The following is a 24,464-nucleotide window of genomic DNA, read 5'->3' as shown; positions in this document are numbered from 1 at the left end:
CAAAGGAGCTTTGCTGGTGCAAGGGACGGAGTTCCCCACGCCGGGCAGAGCTGCCCGTGCCGGGGGGTGTGCATGGGTGGGTGGGGGGGGTTTCTCCGTGCGGAAAGGGAAGGGGGATCCCCGTTCAGGAGGGGGTTTTACAGGGTGAGGGGGCTGGTTATCCATGCCAGGATAGGGGGGTTATCCATGCAGGATGGGAGGGGGGGTTATCCATGCAGGATTGGGGGGGTTACCCGTGCAGGATGGGGGTTATCCATGCAGGACTGGGGGGGTTACCCGTGCAGGATGGGGGTTATCCATGCAGGATGGGGGGGTTACCCGTGCAGGATGGGGGGGTTATCCATGCAGGACTGGGGGGTTACCCGTGCGAGTGGCGCTCGCACCGCCCCCCCGCCACCCTCCCGTGCAGGACCCCCGCGGCTGGGAAGGGGCTCGGCGGGGGCGGGACACTGCGGGGCTGCAGCGGGGCCGCCCGCCCGGGGGTGTGCGGGGGATGTCCGTGAGCCCCGCCGCCCCCCGGTGCGGGGGTGTGCGGGGGATGTCCGTGAGCCCCGCCGCCCCCCGGTGCGGGTCTCCTGTGCGAATCGCGGCGATTGCGGAAATACGCGGGGGCGGTGGGGGGAGGAGGAGGAGGAGGTGGAGGAGAAGAGGAGGAGGGAGGTGGGCGGGAGGCTGCCGAATCGCTCGTAACTTCTGCAAAGTCCCGGGCACTGGGAGCCCACCCGGCAGAGCGTGGAGGGGCGACGGCAGCGCCCGGGCGCGCCCGCCCCGACCCCGGCTCGCCCCGCGCCGCAGCCACAAAAAACCCCAAATCAGCCCAAAACCCACGGGAAGAAAAAAATCCCAGCACATCCCACCTAAGAGCCGGCGGCGGTTGGCTGCGGCGGGTTTTCCCTTCCGATTCCCAACGGCTGCGAGTCGATTTTAGCCATAAAAATATAAAAAATTGCGAAGACAAAAAAAAAAAAAAAAAAAAAGAAGAAAGTGCCGCCAGCCGCCAGAGCCCGCAAAGTTTCTCTTGCGCTGTTATCTGTGTTATCCCTGTTATCCCTACCCGTGGGACGCGGCGCCGCTTAAACTCCTGTTTTTGTATTTTTAACCCGATTCCCACGCTTTCGCAGGGGGAATTCGCTATTGTCTGCGCCAGGATTTGGGCGCGGAGGGAGCGCGGGCGCGCAGGGCTGCGCCGCAGCTGCCTTTTTTTTTTTTTTTTTTTTTTTAATTTTTTTTTTTTTTTGGTCAGGGATTTGAGAAAACCGCTGAGCTTGACAGATTCCCCCGCTTTCCCCCTCCCCGCCCGTACGTGCGCGCCGGCTCCGTGCGCGCCGTCTGGAGCGGCCGCGGCCGCGCACAAAGAAACGCGCCCGGGCGCGGGGTGTGACGGACCGCGGCGGGGACCAATCGGCGGGGCGGGGCCTCGTGACGTCACCCAGAGCTGCCCAATCAGCGGCGGGAGTGGGTGTTGCGACGTTTGAACTCCCCCGGGGGGAGGGGCGCGCCTTTTTTTTTTTTCTCGGTTTTTATTCTCCTTTTTTTTTTTCTCTCCTCTTTTTATTTTTTCTCCTTTTTTTTTCCCTCCTCTTTTTTTTTTCTTTTTTTTCTTTTTTTTCTTTTTTTTTTTTTTTGCCTTTTCCGCCGAAGTTGGCGGCGCCCCGCGGGGACGGGGCCGCTGGTGGGGCCGGAGCCTCGGAAACCTCCGAATTTAACACCAAAAAAAAAAGGGGGCTGGGGGTGGGGGGAGGAGGAGAGAAGAAGAAAGTAAAGAAAAACCCACTTTTTTATTTAAAAAAAATATCCCACGTTCAAAAAATTATTTATTTTGTCAAAGCGTGCTTAGCAAAACGCTGAGTTGGGAAAAATGAGGATAACTTGCGCGCCCACCCGTTTAGCGCTCAAATATTCTGGGGTGAGGAAAGGTGCTTTCATTCTACTCGTATTTATTTTTGGGGAGGGGGGGTGTCCGCGGCTGCGGAGGGGCTGCACTTGACCGTGGCCCCTGCCTAGAGGGCGCAACCAGCCGTCCCGCGGCCAAAAGTCTCCCGAAGGGCGCCAAAAGTTACTTAAAAGATAATGCTGGAAACCGCAAAAGGCTGGGAACAGTGCGGCACGGACGAGTGGGGGACACAACCCACTCCCCCTCCACCTCCGGAATAAGCTGCGGGAGGGGATTTTTCCTCCTTTTCCCCATAGATGGGATTTTTTTCCCTGCGTGTGTCGCCGTCGCCCTCCCCGCTCCGCTAAACAAAAAGGCTGTGACTACGCGCAGGGACGCGGGGGTCACCTAAACTGCCTCCGGCATCAGTGGAAAACGCTATTCCCAAGCGGAAAGGGGGGGGACACACCACCCGGGACACCCTCCGAGTCCCCAGGAGCGGGCTGGAGAGCATCCAAACCCCAAACCCAAACGTTGCCGGTGCCAAGACAATGCGCTCCAGAAGTGTCAGGAGGCGCGGGGGTATTTTTAATTTTAAGCGCTTCACTTTTAGATTTCATAAGTAAGAAAGAGGGGGGAGTGAGATGTGCCGATGAATTTATGTGTTGCTATTTTTTAGAAGAAAATTTGTATTTTTTTTTTTTAAAGTGGAATAAGCACCCTTGATTCTAAAGCGCTTGATTTAAAATGACAAGTGCCAAAGGGGATGGGGAAAGTTGTGGAAGGCAACGCCGCTTCCCCCAACCTCCCCCGCCTCAGCCCCATCCCTCCATGGTCAAGGGCCGAGCGGAGCCGCAGCCCCCGGGAAGAGCAAAATAAATAAATAAATAAATAAATAAATAAATAGCAATTATGAAAAATACACATCTCCCCCCTCGTAAAAAGAGGAAAACTTTGAGCCGAGCCCTGCTCTCCTCTGGGCTCCGCGGCTGGCCGCGCTGCGGGGCGGCGGGGCGGAGGGAGGCGGCGGCGCCGCAGCCCCCTCCCCGCCCCTCCCCGCCCCCGCGGGCGGGCGGCGCGGGGCGCGGGGCGGGCGGTGCGCGGCGCAGAGCGGAGGGGCGCGGAGCGGAGCGGAGGGGCGCGGAGCGGGGGCGGCGGAGGGGCGCGCAGCGAGCGCTATGCCTTTAACGGCGCGCGGGGCAGGCATGCCGAGCGCGTAGTGCGGGAAAGTCGAGGCGGGGTTAAAGTTCAGCTCATGGAGCGGCTCCGCGCTGGCTGCAGTTTGGCAGAGTTGGAAATGTGAAAGCAAGAAGCAGGCTCGGGGCTCCCCCTCCTCTCCTCTCTCTCTCTCTTTTTTCCCCTCCTCTCTCTCCCTCTCCCTCTGTCTCTCTCCCCCTCTCTCTCTCCCTCTCTCCCCGCACACGCACACCTCCAAACCGCAGCCCCCCGCAGCAGTCATGTATTCTCCGCTCTGTCTCACCCAGGTAAGCGGCCGCCGGGGCGCGGTGGGGCCGGCGCTGCGGGGGTGCGCGGCCGTGCGCGCCGGGGAAGGGGCACCACCGCCGCTCGCCGAAACTAACTTTGTTGCCTTTCGCTCGCATCCCCCCCCCCTCCACCCCCTTCCCGCACGGCCATTTGTGTCGGCACATGGCTAATGGCGCCTACTTATTAATGCTTTAATTAACGGGGGGGTGGGGGGCCCGCGCGGGCGCGGTGCTGCGGGACGACCCGCACGGCCCCGCCGTGCTTGGTCATCCGCGATCGATGCCGCCGATGCCGCCGCCCGCGCCGGAGCGCCTCGCACCGCCCCGCACCGCGGCCCCGGGGCAGCGCTGGAGCCGCTGCGCCGCTCCCCGCCCCGGGCACGGCGCGGCCCGCACCCCGCGGCACCGCGCTCGGAGCTCCGCGGGAGCGGCCCCGCCGGCTCCGCGCCCCTTCCCCCCCAGCGCCCCGGGCACGGAGAGCGGGACCGTCCCCCGCACCTGGGCTCGCTCCCGCGGTGCGGCGCGGTGCGGCCGCCCCCGCGCAGAGCACCCTCCGCACCCGCGGAGGCCGCCCCGGCCGGGGGACCGTGCGTGTGTCCCCCCCGCACGGACACCCGCAAACTTGTCCCGCGTGTGTCGCGTGTCCCCGCCGCCACCCTCCCGCCCGCGGATCGGGCCCCGCGGCGCTCGGCGCAACTTTTGCGCCCTCCGCTCGAGGCGGGACGGGGCTGCGCGGGGAGCGCAGGCGGGGGCGTCGCTCCGCGGTGCCCCCCGGTTGTGCGGCCGCGGAGCCCCCGGCCCCCCTTTTCCCCGCGCTGCTGCAGGACGCTGAATTACACCCCTTCAATTAGCAGGATATAATGGTTTAACGAGGAAATGCTTTGTGGCGGACTCAAACCCCAGATTATTTCCTCCTGCAGGAGATTTTGACTACATTATTCTTATTAATTTAATTGGAATATTTTTTTTCTCCCGGTGAGAAAGCCTCTCCGGGATCTTTCCGTCGAGAAAAAGGCAAGGAATTGCAGGGAGAGGGGCGGCAGCTTCCCAGGCAGCCCGAAGAGCTGTGAAAGTTTCGTCCCCTTCTCCAGTCGCGGTCCCCTCTCTTTCTCCAGCCTTCTCCAAATTTTGGGGTGCTGGCGAAAAAACACCAGGCCGGCGGGGGCACGAAACTCCAAACCGTACACTTGCTCAAAAGGCAGGAGGAAAATGTGAGCAGCGGGAGTTTGCAGAGGATGGGATGCAGCAGCTCGGGGCTGTGCCTGGGCAAAGTTTGTGCCTTTTAATTCAACTCTGAGAAATACCTGGTTTTTGTCAGCGCAGCGGCTGCAGGAGGGACCCCCGGACACTCCGTGCAGGGCCCGCAGCGCCGACGCTCTTGGCATCTCCACGTGGGGCTCCTGGGGCTCAGTAGGCCCAGTCGCATATTAAGGAGAAAAAATAAATCCATGGGCTGGTTGTTCCCTGGCCCAGTCGTGTCCTGTCCCCGTGCCCCCTCCACCAGCTTTTTTTTTTTTTTTTTTTTTTTTAATTTATCAAAAGGAAAGCAGAAAGCCAGGCATGTGCTTTGACTCCGTTAGGAAAATCTGGCATTCTTGCTGCACGTTTGGAAAAGTAATAGGAGGATTAGAGGCCTCCTGACAAACTCTTCCCTCCGAAGGATCAGTTAGGTGATTCTGTCATTTTTCCATAGAAAAAGGGGGTGAGCCATGGGCTATGGCAAATTATTTCCTATTTTAATCGTTTCAAGAGCTTTTATTGATACAAGTTTTAGAAAGGGTTGCTTTTTCTTTTTTTTTTCTTTTTTTCTTTTTTGTCAAGTTTTGGTTCAGATTTAAAGGGAAGCTCTTGAAAGTGGGTTAGAAAAGGAAAACAAACAGAAATCCTGGTTCTGAGCATATTTATCCAAGCCCTGGAACCAAAATGGCACAAGCATTTTGTGTCATCTGTCAGGAAAAATCCAAACATCATTCCATTTACATATCTGCTGAGGAGCTAGGAAATAGTTGGGGAACATATGCACGTCTACTCATAGATTTACAAGCAAATGGATTGTAAAAATATTAGCAAGGGTCGCTGTAGTTGGCTTAATTTCAAAAATATCCTGCAGAAATACATTGTTTCAAAGCCTCCTTTGCAGGATTACATTATCGAAGGCGCCTTTGGGTTGGCGTTGGGGTTCTTTTGTCATAGGGTTTTTGTTTTGCTTTTTTTAACACCTTTTTGAAGAGCAGAGGAGAATTTGGGGATAAACAGTACAGAACTGTGCGGCCCAAATTTTAGGTGCTGCTTAGAGACAGGCAGCTCTCGGAAGAGCTGTATCCTCAAACTTCGGAGAGGAGTGCAATAAAGAAAACCCAACTTTTTATTATTGCTTTGCCAGCTTTCTGGTGTCTTTTATTTTTAGGTAACCCATCCAACACTGAGGGGAGAAAGCAAACAGCTTTATCAAACACTTTTAAAGTTTCCCTTCAAGCTAACTTGTGGAAAGGGAAAGATCATTGCCTTTTCTACCTGTTCCTTAAAATCCAGCTATTTTGCAGCGAGGCTGCAGACAAGTTGCACATCTGTTAGCACACTTGAACTGACACATTTCCAAAACTTTTTGGGTTTTTTGAGGGGGCTGTAGCGCCACTGCAATAAAAAATTGTATTGTGCAGAAGCTGCTCCCCCCCCCTCCACCTCCGTCCTCGCATCCAGCCCAGTTCTGTTTGATCAGTCCTGGCTGCTTTTATTTCCACTTGGACTTTGCAAATACCTCAGCGCCGAGATTGAAGCGGTGCGATTTTCCGGAGCAGCGTGTTTACCAAGACACTTTGAAAGTTGTTCTGTTTATGAGTCGTTAACCTTTTCTCCTCATACACCATTTTGAAAAGACACATTAGGGTGTAATAGGGACGTGCACACCTCGTGCCTGAGCAGCAGGGCTTCTCGTTTACTTCAGCCACAGACCCTGACTTTGCACCAAGAAGCATCTTGGTTTTTTCCCCCCTCCCTTTAAAGTGGTTTAGTGTTTTTTTTAAATGGGTTTTTTTTTGGGTGTTGTTTTTACCTCCCCTTTCAGGTTCACATCGTAGAAATCAGCTTTAGCGCAGGTTAAAGCAACTCTCTCTTGGATGTTGTCCAATGCCGAGCCAAAAAAGTCCCGAGCACATGAGATCAGGCAGGACAAAGCGCTGCTTAAAGCAGGAAAGTTAAAATATTTCAGGATGTACCAAGACGTGTTTGGAAAGTGGGAAGGCTGGAAGCGCTGCCATGGCTCGCTGTGGGCTGTCGAGCCTCTTTGCTCTGTGTACCTTCACAGATAAACTTCCACTTGACAAAAGGCCTTTTTTTGCTTGACTCTCCCTGAGTGGGGAAAGGGAAGGACAGGAGGGATCAGGAGGGAGGGTTTATTATTTTTAATAGCTTGTAGAGACCTGCAGTTTTTATATTTTTCTTTCTTTTTTCCCCCCCCTGCCTTCCCCCCCGCCCCGTGAGAGCTGTTTCTGGTGGGTGAGAGCAGCTCCATGTGCTGGGATTGTGCCTCTCACTTTTTGAATCTGCCGACTGCAAACTCGCAGCAATCTTTTCTTTTTTTTTTTTTTTTAAACTTTATTGAAATTTGAAACTATCATCTTTTCCCATAGAGGAGGGAAAAAAAAAAAAAAGGAATGTGCCAATCGCTGGAGTGATTTATTTTATTTTACCTGCTTTTATTTTAATAACCATAGTACTTTGATTGCTGCCGCTCTGCTCTAATGAAATATATTGTGCTGCTAGGAAAGTTTTTAACAATCTGTGTTAAAAATAAATGCAGTGGTGCTACCTATAGATTTAAGTATCTACAATTCTGGGGCCACTCAGAATAAGTGCAATGAAAGCTTTTGGGGAGTCAGCTGAAGGTGTTGAATTATGACAGGATTTTGCTGATAGATATTTCTACTATTGATTTCTCAAATTTTCATAATTTCTGAAAAGAACAATGCAAATTAAAATAAAGTGTTGAAAGGAAGTAAAATGTCTGTTTTAATAACCATATTTTCATGACTCACAATGATTTGAGTAGAAAATGTACTCCATGGGATAATTAAAAAAAAAAAGTTAGTTTGTTAATCTGAAAAATCCCCGATGTTTCCTCGCACAGGGGTAGGTAGCGGGTGGCTTTTCCCATGCTGGGGACGATGTTGCACAGATTACTTTATTTTTCCCTCCTGGAGGGCCCAGTCCTGAGAAAAGGAGGTACTGGAAGCAGGGACGTCCCCAGCAGGCAGCGTTGGATCAGGCCCCATAGGCTGGATATGTTTTTATGTGCAACCTGGAGTTGGGTCATTCATTTATTCAGAGAAAAAACAAGAAGCATGGCCCCAGTATATTATAATATGTTTGGATTTTTTTAGCTGATTTATGTAATACTTAGTGAGAAAAAAATATAAATCTATATATATGTAATTATTAAAAAAAAAAATCGAGGGATCTTTTGCCTTTTTGTAGCGTCAGCATAATTTTAATTGCGATTTTTTTTGTGCCAAGGGAGAGGGGTGATCTTTAACTCCTCGTTACACAAAGCGAGCAGTGTCTCCGGATGGCCAAACTAACTTTCCAAGTAGGGCATTTATTTTAAAATATTTGAAAATCTGACACAATTAATAATTCTTTGCGTATTTGCACAAGTTGTGCTACAGTTTTCTGTTACCGCATTTTTCAATTTTTCCTGTTTTTTTTGAGTATTTTTTAAAATTAATTTTACAGGAAGGCTCAGAGTTTGACTTTCCCTAATATGCCCAGATAGCAAGTTGTTTTTTTTTTTACTAAATATAAACAAAAATATTAAAAAAAAAAGATAAATTGCAAGGCTTGTTTTTTCTAGGGTTTTAGTGTTAGTTATGATTGCACTGGCGGGATAAATCAACCACGGTACTTCTCGCTCCCTTCACTGTTTAGGAACCAGAGTGAAAACCACCCTTCATTGTAATTGTATATACAGATATAGTGGCATTTTACTATTCTGCCGGCTCCTATTTCCAAATATATCTTAGGGAAAGTTTTACTATACTTTAGACTTCCCCATACAAACATTGATTGGCATCCAAATGTTTAGGATTTGCCAAATTGGCGGGCAAACGCTGGCTACACCGCAAGCAGTGGGGTCAGGGAGAGAGCAAAGGGAGATATGCGCTCCGCAAGTGGACTTGCAAAGGAGTTTTTAGCTTTTAACTCATTCTGCCCTTTTTTAAAAAAAAAATTTTTAAAGGCTGGGGGACTGGGGAAAGGGCTCCAGCATTGCACCATCTCCATCTGGGCGCTTGGTTAAAGTTGGACCCCGTTTTTGTGGGGCGGGAGCAGAGGATTCGGATCGGCGCGAAAGGAAAGTAGGGATGCAGCAGTGGTGGGTTCAGGGTCCATCACTGAGGGGTCCCACAGCACTTAAAATTTATCAGCACCCTCCTAATTCTCACCATCCTGCAAAACCCCTGTTTTTGAAGGCTCTTTCTTGATGGTTTCGGTGGCATCAACCATTCTCTGTAACTTTTTTCAGGATGAATTTCATCCCTTCATCGAAGCACTTCTGCCTCACGTCCGAGCGTTTGCGTACACGTGGTTCAACCTGCAAGCCCGAAAAAGAAAATACTTCAAAAAACATGAAAAACGCATGTCAAAAGAGGAAGAGAGAGCCGTGAAGGACGAACTGCTAAGTGAAAAACCCGAGGTAAAGCAAAAATGGGCATCCAGACTTCTGGCAAAGCTCCGGAAAGATATCAGGCCTGAATTTCGGGAGGATTTTGTTCTCACAGTCACAGGAAAAAAGCCTCCGTGTTGCGTTCTTTCCAATCCAGACCAGAAGGGCAAGATGAGAAGAATTGACTGCCTTCGCCAGGCAGATAAGGTCTGGAGGTTGGACCTTGTTATGGTGATTTTATTTAAAGGTATTCCGCTCGAAAGTACTGATGGCGAGCGCCTTGTAAAGTCCCCACAGTGCTCTAACCCCGGGCTGTGCGTACAGCCCCACCATATAGGAGTTTCTGTTAAGGAACTCGATTTATATTTGGCATACTTTGTGCACGCAGCAGGTAAGTGCCTTTCTCTACCACCTTCTCCAACTTTTTCGGTTATTTCCGTGCCGGGTGCCGTGCCCCTGCGGCGGCTGCATGAGCCAGGGAGGGAGCTGGGGATGCCGGTTATTGCTCTCCCGGGGTGGCGAGGAGGGTGCCAAAACTCCCCCCCTCACTTTTATTTTTTTTTTTTTCATGGGGTTTTTAAGGTGCAGCCACATAAAAGTGGCTCTTGTTTCCCGCGGTTAACAGCCTTTCGGTCATCCTTCACAGGTGTTATCCTAAATGTTGTCCTAGGAGGGCTCGCGGCTGGACACGGCTTCTTTATCTTAATTTTTGGGGAAAGCAGATAGATTTTTTTTTTTTTTTTTTTTTTAAATAAAGTTTGCATATGTTATACACAAAGTTGTCCAGGAGGGCTAGAGATGCCTGAGGCCTATGGGTCAGGATTACCAGGTATCCTCAACCCACAGTGATGAGATGGGGAACATAAATCCTGCAGGATTGGAGGGAAAAGAGAAGACAGTCCCTTGATAGCAAACCTAGTCATCAGGTCTGAGTAGGCATGAAATAAAACCTCTGGGTAACGCTAGGGCAAAAAGGAGATATTTTAACCCCCCGAAATATCACAATTTATACACCTAAAAGCTAAGCAGGTCTTGAAAAAAAAAATCCTGAATTGACAATATTGTGCTTATGAGGAAGGGCTGAGATGTTTTAACGTGTGATGGAAATCTTGGGATCCCAGACTCCAACACAAAGTATGTTCTGCCTGCGGCGTGACTCGGCGTGCCCAGAGTATGTTGACTGGGTAGAATAATCTGCTATTGTAGTTCTCCTGAGTGATTGTAGTGCAGAAAAACGTGTGTGTGTGAAGTGCAATGCCCCGAGTCTCACGTATGGGATGTGTGGTCCCCCAGCATATCCTGACTCTGAGCTGAGGAGCTGGACAGGCTGGAAAAACCGAGGAGCAGGGGGGAGAGGAATGATATTAGTAAAAACCACTTCTGTATAAATATTTATCGGTAAGAAAACCAAGCAAATTACAGCCCAGGGAGCCTGCATTTCCCATGCCAACTTCTTTCAGAGGGTCTTGTAGAAAGTTTTGGCTTCCCTAAAGTTTTTCTGTGCTGAGTCCCTGCCATGGTTGTTGTGTTAGGCAATGTCACCGCTGGGATTTTACAGATATGATCCTTGTTCGGAAATAACTTTTGAGTATCCTCATGGTATTTCCTACAGATAAGCTGCAGCATTTACTTTGCACTTCAGTGTGAGGTGGTAAATCATACTGTACATTTATAGTGAAAGGGAAGTAGGCAAATATGGATGAAAATTATTTATTTACTCTGCGCTTTATTATGGCCACCGTGAAGGAAGCGTTATGGATAAATGGCTAACTGAAGGGAGCTTGGGGCTGGGGCATTTCAGGTCACCTCCTGTTCCACCACCAACCCTGCGGGGACATGGACTCACATCCCTTTTGTCTGCCTCAGTTTCCTCCTCCACATGTTGGAGTGGGGTGATAAATTTAAAATGCTTTGATATACAAATAGAAGCTATAAATGTCTATTTACTGATCTACAGGACGCAGGGTTTTATTATTTGGATTTATATATGGCGTGTTGCGGTAAATACTGATCCATATTGTATTTCCCAGGCCCTCCGTTGAGCGGCCAAATTGTTGATAGAAACCAATGGTCTTGGCTTAGATTGCATGTAGGGTCACAGAAATGTAGGATGGGGAGAAAAGGACCAAACCCAAGGGTTGGGAGTATTTCGGGGAGCTTCAAGGGATCTCTCCCTTGAAGATCCGTGTTATAACAGTCGGGCAATAGACGTTATAAAAGTTCAATACTGCGATTACGGATATACCATCTTATCAGCACGCCGGTGGCAAACAGTAACCTTGATAGCGAACCGTTATTTATTCCTGCCATCATCATCAACAGGCAGCGATCACACCGATTGTCCTTCGGTCTCAGTGTTTGCCGCGGAAACTCGGCGCGAAGCCTCAGCGCGGTTTTTGGGGTTAGATTTGGGGATTTGTGTGACCAGCCGCGCGCCTGTGCAGAGCGCACCACGCTATGTTTTTGGCCGTTGTTTGCTGATTGCACGCATTGCATTGTGCTCTCGATGCAGGAGTGCGTGCTGGCATATTCCTGCTAAACCTCAGCAGGGAGGGGGACAAGATGTTTTTTGGGAGGTGGCACAGCGTGGTCGCCGTCTATATGGCTTCACAGAGGTGTACCGAAAGCCTTGCGTAGAGCTACCTCTTTTTCTTCCCCCCTTTTTTCCCGTTTTTTTCCCCCCTCCGATGTATCCCAGCAGTCTTTGTTACACCTGAACATTGGCCAAGTTGACAGCCATTGGTTCCCGCAGACCCGCAGTAATGGCAGCTTGTGCCGGGTGCGCAACAGGAAAATTACAAAAGAAAAAAATATTAAGGGTCCTTTGTCTCCAACTCCATCAGACCTTGCTCCCCAAATGTATGGACCGCGTATTTATAAGGAGGAAGTCGCCAGCGCAAATATTAGGTAGGCTGGTCAACTTACATATAGCGGATTTGACAAGCATCTGCTATAGTACAGAAGATTTGTAAACACTAAACAATGTTTTTACCTCCTTAAAAGTTTTGAGAAGTTGCCAGTATTGGCAGGAGGCACAGACTCCGAAACGTGCTTGAAGATACGTGCCAAAACCATTGTGACCTTTTCACCCATAGTGCTCGCTTCTCTTTTTCTTGTGGGTTTTTTTTTCCCCCCACTTTTCGTCTTCTTTTCTTGGGGGGAGTATTCTGTTCCAAGATGTCCTTATTCGAGATGACTTCGGCAGCAAGATGTCCCTTTCCTTCTAAACATGTAGGATAATTATTGCTTTGAATCCACGCTTTTCCTTCAGTAGGCACTATCATCTGTAAGGGAACACATGTGCACAGATTTAAATAGTGCTTCTTACAAAGCTACTGAAATCAATTATTCTCTTTAAGAACTGGCTAGAAAGAGAAAACAAAAATATGCAAATAGGCAAACTACATGTCATTTTCATTAAAAGGATAAAAAAAAGATATTAAAAAAAAAAAAGGAAAGGAAGATCAGTGCTTTGTGAATTAGAGGTTGACCAAAAAATGTATTGAAATCTAGAGTATTGCTCTCAGTTTGCAGTTTCTAATCTGCTTAACTAAAAGCAGGCGGCATTTTCATACCCTGAACTTGGGTTTGCTTTTTAGTTTTCACTTATTCTGCTCTTGTATCAAATGACAAGTTGGAAACCATTGTGGCAAACCGTTTTCTTTGTGGGAGTCGAACAGTAAAGCTAATTTATGACCGGTCCTTTACCAGATGATCTGTATCAGAATCTACAATATACTAGGCACGTGGCAAGGTCACAATTTAAGTTGTTAAGGTCACAACCTTAGCCACCAGGCATTTGACCTTTTAGATAAAGTTAACCTTTGTTCATTAGTAGGCACTCAACCGAGAACTTTCTGGAGTTTTTTACTGCTTTGGAGTTCCTCCTGCTAATGTGGTCAGATTGGAGAACAGAATCGCAATAGAAGTAGTTAAATTTTCTGAGAGGTCACAGTTTTTAGAGACTTCTCCAGTGGCCGAAGCGGGTTTGTGGGCCAGGAGGCGATGCTGTAATGCCCCGTTTATTTTTTTGGCCGGCCATCGTTATGCGCTCCGGGCGAGAATTAAACTCGCGAGGTATTTGTGGCAGAGAAAATCTTTTAATCTTGCAGAAGGACATATAAAAATCCCAAATTTAAGAAAAAATCCGGGGCTAGGTTTTATTTATGTAAGCTCATTTTTCTGTTCAAGTTTAGACTCGAAGGCAGCGAAAGTGCCAGAACTCAGCCTTATTTTTGTGACTGAAAATTTACTTAACTTCTAGATATGCTCTGTGGCTAATTGCTGGGCAGTGGTATATAGCACATGACCTTGAACTTTAAGCTCGACCCATTTTATGTTCCCGTCAACAGACTTAAAATATTCTCCTTGGACGACCATAAAGAGGCATCGATGGGAATAACCCAAAGATGGGTTAATGCAGCAGCCCCCGTACCCGTGGAGGTTTCGGGGGGTCCGAGAGGTACCCGAGGCTTTGCACCGTAATCTTTTAGTACAATTGGTATTGATTGTTGCTGCATTAATCCTGTTAATAGCCGCAGCCGGGCCGGGTGTCGCAGGGGTGGCAGAGGTGTCCTGACAATACCGTACGTCACTGAAAGAGCTGTCGCAGCGCCTTGAACTCCTGATCGCTGCTCTGCAAAAGTGGAGCGTTCGACGGTGGAAACTATTGCTGGCTCATACAGAAACACACACCATATTGTTTACTTAATTATGCCGGAGCGAAGGCTCATTTTTAATTATTTAGCTGACTTTCTCGCTCTGCTCTGATACCACATTTATTATTTAATTTGAAATCAAAAGGGCTTGCGCTCCTGTTAGTTTTTGATGCGTTTTACTTTTGTTTTGGCTACGTTATTGTCATTCCATCGTACGGTAATCCAGATAGCCGTGATATGCAGATTGGCCAGATGGTCATGTTAACAGATTGAGAACCTACTTCCCACTGCTAAAGAGCAGGTGTAAGATCAGTGGGCTTTTTTTTTTTTTCCTTCTCCTTTCCTCCAAAGTTTCAACCAAAATGCTCTTTAGACAGATCATAATGGTAGTTAAAAAGGGGAACATTTCAAATGGTGTTTGTTCTGTGGAGATAATGCGTAATGTATATGTCATTTTTACGCCTATCTGAAGACTTTTAAAGCATCCATTACATTCCCTCCACCTATAATGCTTTGAAAAACCTAATTCCAGCTCATGGCTGTTCCAGTCTATATCCAAAACAGTCCTTAAAGTTTTTTTCTGCAGACAGATTGCATTTCCTCTTACCAAAAAATCACTTCAGGCAGCTTCACAGCAGGTATCTCACACGTGTTCCCTGCACAGGGCTCCCAATATGTGCCCAGGAGAACCTGAGCAGATCAACGGTCAGCTGAGATTTTAGTGTTTCTGGGCTGATAGAGTTGTTTTTCTGCTCTATTATTTTTTGCCAAAGTGAGACATCTGTAGCTTTAGAGAAAAAAAGTGACACTAAGACATCTCACAGTATTTCTGCCCTCAAGGAATAAAGGGAGAAGGCAGATTTTGTGTTGTTTTAGCCTTACAAAAAGTACCCATAAAAAGTCAGTGGTGGGAGCCTGGGTCTCTATCTCAGTCAGGGGAGGTGAGGAGAGGACAGCCACAGTTCCTCAACACCCCAAATTTCATGCACCCACCTATCGTGGGCATGCATGAGACACGGCGACCTACACACCCCGCGTGGCGCAGAGAGATATCCCCATCTTTGGATGATCTCTTCTTTGGGACTGGCTGCTCGCTGCAGCCACGAGCAGGGTGGGAGCTGACAGAAGCAGGATTTAGGTGGGACAACTGCTGTCCCTGTGCGGGTGTAACTGAGCCGGTGAGTATCCGTGATAATTCAGATACTAACTGGTGCGGCACTCGGGACGGCCTGCTCTATCACGAACCCCTGGCAGGAGTTCAGTCATGTGGTTTAGCTTTTCCCTTTCTCCAACAACAACAACAGCAACAACAAATAAACACGGGATAAAGGCGTATTTCATATGCCCAGGATGTTTTCCAGGTGATGGGTTTGCACAGTATAAGGGTGTGTTATTTCCATGCTTCCTTGCTTCGAGGTGCAGAAGCAGGAGAAGCCTGTGAGTGGTAAGCAAGTTGCCCAATGCTTCTGGCTTTTCTACAAGCAACTGCACTTTTATATTTCCCTTCTTTTCCACCCAATGATGAATAGCATTAATTTAGATCTATTTAAGGCGAGTGTGGGAGAAACCACAATCTTTGTTGTGGTCACTGCTGTACACAGCGGGGCTGAATGTTTCTCTTGGTTGAGGCCTCAAAGCTGAATCTGGAGAACCCAAAACATCGTGTCAGCTTTTCAAACCCTTCAAAGAGACAGTGGAATCCTAATTGTTCATAAAACCCGCTATTTATTATTACAATTATGTATTTTCTCCCTATTCGCATGTAAAGGAAAGGGCATCCCTTGCTTTCTGTGCCCTGAGCTTCTTCACAGCTCCTCCTTCTCCTCCCCCTGATGCTTCTCGTTCAGGCACTGGTGAGGATTTTACAACCAGCAAACAAATTCCAACCCGCTGCTCCAAAATGCCTCAACCCCTCCCCAAAAGCCTGCACTTTTCTACACCTGTGGGACCCTCCAGGCCCCAGCAAAATGAATTTGGGGCATCCTCGCTGGGAGCCATGGATCTGTCTCTGCCCCTGCTCCTCTCCTCACAGACAAGGGCTGGAGCTGATGATTAAATTACAGGCTGTAAATTCAGGGGAAATTATTTTAGCCTCCTAACAGCAGCCGACCCAGACATTTCCTTATGCCAGTGAGGGCTTGTGGTAGATAAACCTTGTTGGTGGACTAAAATTCATTTTAATCGCTTTGGTTTTCCCATTCATGTGGTGCAACCACATCTCTGGTTCTTGTTAATTCTCTCCTGCATTTATGGGAGCCACCAAAAACTGTGACTGAAATCAACACCTGGGTCGTGGTACCTCAGATGTGTGGGGTAGTTTTATCCCAGCAAGTTGGGATAAAATGCAATGCTGGGGGCTTGCAGCATTTTATCCCAAATTGCAAGGGCAGTGCCTGGACAAACCCGTCATCACAGTGTGATTAATTTCAAAGAGAAAACAGAGTATTTATATATAGTAAGTGTTTCTAGCTACCATTGCCCCATGTCCCTACCCCAGGGGTGGATGTAAGGCACCTGAGCTCAGCCCTGTGTGTGGCACCATTGTGGCTCGGGATGAAGGAGCAGGATGTGGCACGCAGAGCGGGTGGATTTGGGATGGATTCGTAGCCGCTGCCTGTAAAACACACGAGGGCCTCCATTTTGTGTGCCAGGCTCTCACATGCGAGTCAAAATGGAGAGCGGCGCGGTTGAGTTCGGCCTAGAGCGAAGCGTGTGGGCTCGTGTCGCCCACGATCCCCGTGCCACCACGGCTCACCCAGACCCACAGCAAGACCCAGGTGGGGTATCCTGGGCTTGTACATCCATTGGCTCCTCCTGAAGGGTGTTGATCTCTTCTCCATTGATAGCCACCCTCCCAGTCCGACTGTTCCTCCTTCCCGCGGGTATCGGCACACATCAGTGCCATTAGATCAGTGAGATAACATTAAGACTGGTTTAATGACAAGCTCTTCTGAAAGTTTCCTGGACTTTATTGTTCATAACTTGGACCTGAGTTGGGTTATTTACACATGAGGATTAAAAAGCTGCAAACAACTGTGTGATTTTTAGGGGCTGAAAGTAATTAGCATATGTGGGTAGGAGGATACACGGCCTGTCTGCGTTCCTTTAAAATATAAATCACAGTTATTTAATTATGCTTGGAGAGGGCAGATTTAAGGATATACCGCAAAATGCATTACCTATTATACCAACACGATAATCTTATTAACCTTGCTTTCTACTTTTTAATTTTATTGTGCACCCTGTACAACTCTTATGATATCAAAAATAATTACTTGGAGAATACATGATGTCAGAGGTCCAATATGACATTTATCTTCACAGTGAGGAGACGGCTCCCTTGTGCATTGCATCGCAGCTCGGGAGGCACTCGGCAGGTCCACACCAGGGGGAAGGAAGCATAGCTGGGTGTCATCAGCTGCTCTTTAATGCACCTAAGTGTGTTTGCAGATTTGTGTTGTTACCGAGGGATGGCTTGACCAAACTTGAGGGAATTCAGCATCCTGAGGCCTTCTAAATTATGTTTTACTTGCTCATGCCATACAATTCCCGTAGGTGAGCCAATATTTCAGGGCAGCTCCACGCGTTCAGCCCCAATCCCAACTGGATCTCTATTAAACCCTAAATTCTCCATCCTATGCCTCTTTTTTTTTTTTTTTTTTTTTTTTAACCATCTCTCCTAATGTTTAAGATGTGTTGATATTTCCCCTTTTATTTTGGGAGGGAATGGGTGAGGGTGGGGGGAAACAAATGCCATAATAATATCCCTTTTCAGAAGAATATAGTTTAATTTTGTGTGTGCGTGCAGCAGCTGCCATTGGCAAGCTGTCGTCTTTGTTGCCATGGGCTTTTTTTTTTGGCATGCGTGCCAGAACATGATTGGATGTTTCAGCGTGTTCATGTTTTGGGGTAAGATATATCTGTAGTAAAGCAAAAAATCACCATGGGCTTGGTAGGTACCCAGAGTGGGGTTATTTGGCCAGGTGAACAGGCTGTGCTGGTGAGTGCGGTACCTGGCTGTTGTTTGGTCAATGAGAGAAAACTTGCTGGTGATATGGATTTTTGGATGATGTAAAAAGGTGTTTTAAAAGCATCACAGAAGGGTGTATCACTGAGGTCTCCTCCAGCAGGACACCCTCAGGGTGCAGTGGGAAGCCCCTGGTGTTACCTGGGGGGACTGCTCAGTGGGTTTCTCCTTCCCATCTCACCTGGTGCATGGGGAGGTTGTGTCCATCCCCAGCTCTTGCTGTGATTGGGGAGCTGGATGGTGGCACAGAGAGGTGCTCAGAGGGGTGGAACACACCTTCGACAGGTGTAAAACCAGCATGGCATTCACCCATGAGAGCTGCAGGTGACAGCATATCATCCAGACCTGCCACCATGTCACCAAGCTCTGGCCACAGAGAGGTAGCTAGTGTTGTTTCTGCTCCTTAGTTTAATCCATTTGTCATATCCATGATATGCCCATAGCATCAGTATCTAAACAAACTCTAAACTTGTTCTGCACTGTCCTCTGTGCTGTACATCTCTCTTCTCATCCCAGCCACTGTCATCCCGCTTTCAGTACAGTTGGACTCGGTGTTCTAAAGATTTTTTCCAACCCAAACAATTCTATCATTTTGAGTAGCACACAATGGGAAAGCAGGAGTGCTCTTCAGCCCGGGAAATCCACCATGCATGGATTGTTAGGTTGCAAAATGCATTTACAAACTCATGAGGAGTATTTCATAGAAAGGCATCTCCTTACTGCTGAACTCAGGAAAACCCCTGGCAAGGGGAAAGTTTTCGGCTCTGTGCACAGTCTGCCGAAGGCTTCAGGAGAAACAAGGGGTGAAGAGCTAAACAAAAAGTGTTGGGACAGCCTCTTTCATGCTGTGTTTTTCTGCATCTACCACTTTAATCTTGTGCATAAGGGACAGATAATGAGCTGCCTGAGCTTTGTAATAAACATCGTGTCTGGTTAAATCACCATTTCTGTGTTTAAAATACCTTGTAATGTACTGAACAAACAGGGATGCACTCCTGTAAGGGTATCAAAAGACAAGTTAGATAGTTGCTACATTTATTGTCAAGATAAACACTCACTTAGAAGATTTTAAAGCAAAAATACATTGTCAAACAGATTTCATCCTAAGGGTACACACTTGAAATTTGTCTGATCTTTTTATCTAATAAGGTTTTAATTTGATAAAAAGAAAGTGGCCAAATCCCCACTGGATTGATTCTGGAAACATAGGGTAAAATTTAAATTTAATTCAGGTTTGGTTGTTTTTGTTTTTTTCTTTTGAGGCCAAGTAGTTTCAAGTAAATCAGAAGAATGAATTCTTTGTATTGGGATGCTTTTCTCAAGCTCAGCTATTGTTGGGATGCTTTTAGGGAGGATAGCCACTGCAATGCTTTTATTGTGTGGTGATGAGGACTTTTCCTGATGCCACAAGGACTTCATTAAAAATAGCTAGCAAACCTATTTACGTTTGGGTTTTGTGTCGGAAAAGGAAAAGTAGTTGCTTATCTAAAAAAGCAAGTCCTGCATAATTTCGTGTGAAAGCTTCACAAGCAGTTTGCCTGGCTGGGGCAGCACCAGCCTCGGTAGCGGCCAAACCCTTGTGGCGGGCGGAGGTTGGGTATTTCTGGAAAAGTTGGGAAAAACACACAGCAATCAGTTGAGAGTGGGATTTTTGTGGTCAGGATATTTTATTTTTCTTTCTCTTAGAGAAGGATATCACCTTCAACAGTTCTGATTTGTATTCTTTGCAAGCAGATGCCTTTACAAACATCCAGCCACGGAGCTCGGTGCTGTTTGGGGGTGCACACTTGTGTCTCAGAAGTGTATCTTCAAGGTGTCTGTTCTTTCTAACCTAGACATATAAGCATGATTTCTAGGCAAAATTATGTGTTCAACTCCCACTTTAATCATGGATTGTTTCTTTTTCAGTCAAAAGCTGGAGGGCAAAATCATGGTGAGAGCTGAGCGGACCAGTTGTTTTCCATGTGCATGGTCTTTATTAATAAACTCTCCCCTAGAAGAGTGAGGTGTGTCTCACAGTGAGCAGCCCCAGGGTGTGAAGCTCTCTGTCTGGGGGATAAGGGTGGTATGAGCAGTGTCCCCGTCCCGTCCCACGGCTGGGTTACCTGCTGTGGTCCTGTACGGTGCAGAGGGAGGGACTGTTTGCGTGCTCCTATCTCCCTGCAGCCTGCTGAAGTTTGCTGTGGACATGGCCCTGGACAAAAGCAAATATAGAGAGTTTTCATTCCTGAATGTCCTGTTGGTAGGGTAGGTTTCCATGAGATGGATCACTATGGAATTGTTGCCTTTCTCCCCATTCCTGGCTGGATCTCTTCCCAGTTTTGCCTTTTGCAAGCGGCTTTGTTTGCCCAGGCTTGGGGCTGAGTTACCTTGGCTGCACAGTGCCTTCATCATGAATTTGTGCAGTTCATCCCAGTTTGGGGCTCCGGCAGTTCCAGGGGTGGCTAAAGAGAGGGCAGGAGCACCCGTGATGCAAAGTCAGGATACACAGGGCATTTGGAAAGAGTTAAATGAGTCAGAGTTCGAAAAGAAAATGGGACACTTCTGTCCACACAGTTCCAAAATACAGGGCAGCGATGCCTTGAGCTGATAAACAGACTTTTAGAGCCTCAAAAAACTTTCTCTGGTTGCAGAAGCAGTATTTAATATTAATAATATTTCCTCATTAGAAAGGGTGAGGGATTTCTCAGACAGTCTTGCTCATGTGCATGGTTTTTTTTAACAAGTTTTGTCTACCTTAGTAACTTCTCCAGGGAACTTTCCAGCTCTGTGCTGGTGTTGCTGGTGTGGTTCAAGGATGGGTCAGTGGCCATGGAGGCTTTTAACATTTTAATTGCCTTCCTCCACTGATTGTGACGATGACCTGTTTGTTTGGCTTATATCTCTTTTTCATATTTTTTAAAAAAGGGCGGAAAAAAAGAAAACAAAGGAAGTACAGTGCTGTGCACAAAACAGTTATTAAAAACAGTTGGGAAGCATATAAAAGGTACTGTTTGTGTGAGAAACGGGACAGCTGTGATGGTCTATTGGGAAAGTGTGTACAGATGGTGGTAGGGAGGGGAATGATGACTACATGGCTGATAAATGAAATACAAAAAGCATTAAATTGGTGATCTTTTTAAAGAGTACACTTTTGGTGAGCATTTTTGGTGCATCATTAGGGCTCTTTGTCTGCCTCTTATTTTGCCAGGAAGTGCGACTATCGCCGCACATTTGTGCCTCTGATTTTGTTTACAAATAAGGAGCCTGTTTAATAAATCACATACCATGGAATTATTAAAGAAGATAATTAAACACACGGGTTTTTCCTACATTGGGAATGGGCATGGGATCGTCCTATAAAGACCTGACAATACCACAAATGCAGTTGGGCTCAAATTAGTATGGTAACACGTGGGATTTCCCGGAGCCTAAACAGATTTCTTTGTTTTGCAAGAAGTGGGACCGACGGCGTGAGCTGGGTTCAGGGACGGAGGTTTTGGCATTTCGAAACCATGGAAAGCAAAGCACTTCACATTTTGCCTTTATTTTATATTATCTTACAATCCCAAAGGTGTGAGTGTCCAGCTGTGGTATCTGGGAGTTGCTGAGGCTCCCAGGGGACGCAGGGACTCTCTTTTGGAGTAGGCAATAAAGAGAAGAGGGAATAGAGGAAGAGTTGGAGGTAAAATTTTTTGCTGTAGTTCTTAGGAGAGGGATCATCATCTTCCCATCCTTAGAGCTTTATCCTATCCCTTATGGAGCTTCTTTATCAAGGGCTGATGGACATTAAGACAATATCTCTATTTCTGAACTTTCTGAACACTGCTGTAGAGATGGTCACTCAAATGCTGCAGACATCAGCATGGAGAGTTTTTAAACTAATGGGCAAAATAATCCCCCTCCTCCCAGCATCTAATCCAGTTTCCAGCTGAAATAATTCCCGGTTTCCCTTTGCCTTCCCTCTCACCCACCCGTTGCTTCATGTTCCTGCTCATTGTTTCTGGGTGCCATCAACAGATGAAAGCATTTTCCTTAATAATAAATAGTCTTTGGTAATGCTGTGCTTTTCCATGACCCAGACGGGTGTCCGGCCACCCCATGAGCCCTGGCCATGTCATTGTCCCTCCCTCAGAGGACACAGACCAGCGGCAACCTCAGATCCCTGTCTCGGGTGGCTTGAAGTGCTGCAAAAAGGGAGTTCACCAAACCTCTGTAACCAGAACCAGCTCACAGGGAAATTTTCCAGTTTTTTTTCTTTTTTTTTTCTTTTTTTTTTCTTTTTTTTTTGTTGATTGCAGGTTTATTGATGTTCTGAATTTTCTTGATTTACAAACCTTCCAAAACTTCAACATGCCACTGTGGGGATTATTTCTTCTCCTGACACAGTATCACAAACTCCTCTTGTTACCAGATTTGATGAACGACATGTTTCACTGTGCTGGCTTTTGGACCAAGCCAATATTCTTCTGTATTTTCTTGAAACATAATAAAAAGGAGAGATTTTAAAAAGGTTTAATGTGAAGAAAATGTATGACAACTTGATAGATTGCTTGGGACTTCAGTGTAGTAATTGTATAAAGTAGGTTGCAATTTTTTTTTACAGATGCAATATATTAAAAAGAACAATAGACAAAGAGACGTAAAGCACGAGGATGGAGAGACCATCTTGGCCAACCTCTGCAAATTTGTTCCAAATTTCAGTTATTCAATATCAGAAAAACATGTTCATTGCAGTAACACTATACATTTTCTTGGCTGCTTGAATCTTGATTCATTTAAGGGTTTTTTGTACACCTTGACGTAAATACACTTCATCTTTTTTACCAAGAACACTCTCTGCTACATTTGCAGGACACGGTGGAGGGATGATTTAGAAATATCCAGGCATGTATGAAATGTCTGGATTTAGAGATGATTCTTCCAATAAATGTGTTACTTTTTATCAGTATGAATGCATTGATCTCCTCGAGCTTCAATAAGTAGACAATCCAAGAGGTCTCCTAAGAGCTGCACTGGTGGGTACCCAGAGGCAACAGAAACAAGCAGCTGTTCCAAGATGCTGCTGTGGTGCCTCTTGGTGATGCTGGTCCACGTTTATTAGTCTTGGCCTTGTAACCTTATCAGCTGCAGATGCAAACAAGAAATGTGGAGGTATCTCTCCTTCTTTGCCACAGTGCAGAGCGTTTATTGCACAAGGTGTCTGCTTAACCCCCCAGCAGAAAGCCAGATTTCTCTGCCCTATTACACAAGAGTGGTTTAACCCACCATCCCTGAGAACAGAATTAGGCTCTGAGCTGTTGGGACTGGGTTCTGGATCTCGTCCCTCCAGAGCCCCATCGGGTCAGCCGAGCGCAGAGTCCACCCCCTGTTATTCAGCTGCTATTTCAGTCTCTCCTTTGGGATGTGATGCCAGCCATGAGGAGAGGGCAGTGACAAAATATCTGGGGTCCCTGGATACTGCCCAAACTTTGAAAGAAAAGGTTAATTCTTCCTGAAGCAGTGATTTGTGTCTTTGATTAGTTACTAATTTTGCACTCACTAAAATAATTCTCTTAATAGTCACAGTTGACAGGAGAGCCCAGCTACATTGTATGGCTGTGATTTACAACTTGTGTTTCCAAACTTTTCTGTTTTTTATTTGTCTTTTGCTGTTGGAGTCTTGGTCTTGCTCGGCACAGAAGACCCTCAGCTCCATTTGAGATCAGGTAGCACCCAGCCCCAGAGCCAGAGCCCTGTCCCCGACCGGGGAGAATGATACTACTCCCATCAGCAGACTACAGGAAGGCAACTATTAAGAGTAGAAAGCTATTAAGCAGTCAGGTTTTTATTATGCTTTAGTGTTTTGTTTAAGTCTGTTCTTAATTGGTTGATTAATGTAAGCGAAGTCCTTTTCTCCCCCACCATCTCTACAGATGGCAAATGGTAGGTCCCAACTGTCATTGTGCGCAAAAAAGGTTATGGTTCAAAGTCAGAGATCCAGAGATACCACGATAATCAATCATAGGAACTTGTCTCGCTGTGCCCAGCCAGGCAAAAGTTAGGCTTGGTAGGAACATTCCCTCCAAACTCATCTGGGGGAATTGCTTTACACTTTTATTTCGGGAGGGGGACAAGTTGCTGCGAAGTTCCCGTGGCTGGATCCAGGGAGTTTCAATAAATCCCGGCAGAGCCGCGGCGCCAGTGCGCGTGGCTGGGGCTTTTCTTCTCCTCGGCATCCTTCTCCTTGGCAGGGGCTCTATGAAGGCAGGAGGTGCAGCCCGTGAACCTCACTGCTGAAAAATGAGTCCAGCAGAAATAAGACCAGGATGTCTGCTTCAGAGAATTGCCTTCAAATACATATCTTTGAAACGTTTTTCTTTTATTAATCTAAGAGGATGATTTATTAAGGCTAACTTCCTTCTCAGGATGAAGCATAGAATTATGTTTCTGGTATCGATCTCTAAAGAGGATTTGCATTTTATTCATACTATAAAAGTGCTTTTAATGGAGACATCACAGTAATTGAATTTATACTGTGTGTAACTATCGAAGTATCTTTTTAATTATTTTATGTTATGTAATACAATAACTAAATCTAAAGCCTGTGAAAGCGGATGGCTGTACTCTGTCCTTAAGAGTAACATATATAGCTTTTAATATTCTAACGGTGGAATGCAGTTAAGGACATTCTTTATTTGAGGGAAAAAAAAAGAGCGGGGGGAGAGAGAGAGAGGAGAAAGATTTCATTACATTCAGCACAGTATGAGACTAAGTCAAAGTAGTTTTGCTAATTAAATTCAAT

The 24,464-nt window shown here is 47.0% G+C and overlaps 1 protein-coding gene across 19 annotated transcripts in view; it reads left to right on the top strand.

Moving 5' to 3' along the window:
• Nucleotides 1–24,464, top strand: part of NFIA (nuclear factor I A) — a 350,804-nt gene that overhangs the window by 99,223 nt on the left and 227,117 nt on the right. For 10 of the 19 annotated variants that reach the window (XR_012057082.1, XM_030278568.4, XM_030278569.4 and 7 more), the window contains exon 2: nt 8,876–9,407. Coding sequence is in view for 17 of the 19 variants with exons in the window: in XM_030278568.4 (XP_030134428.1) it covers nt 8,876–9,407 (532 nt within the window). In the remaining 2 variants the exon portion in view is untranslated. Of the gene's footprint in view, nt 1–2,930; nt 3,358–8,875; nt 9,408–24,464 lie in introns of those variants that run through there. The other 9 variants (XM_041717889.2, XM_012575329.5, XM_030278574.4 and 6 more) reach the window with 3 other exon arrangements.

Source organism: Taeniopygia guttata, chromosome 8 (genome assembly GCF_048771995.1).
Source record: "Taeniopygia guttata chromosome 8, bTaeGut7.mat, whole genome shotgun sequence".
NCBI classification, from domain to species: Eukaryota; Metazoa; Chordata; class Aves; order Passeriformes; family Estrildidae; genus Taeniopygia; species Taeniopygia guttata.
This window is presented reverse-complemented; position numbering and strand designations above follow the sequence as displayed.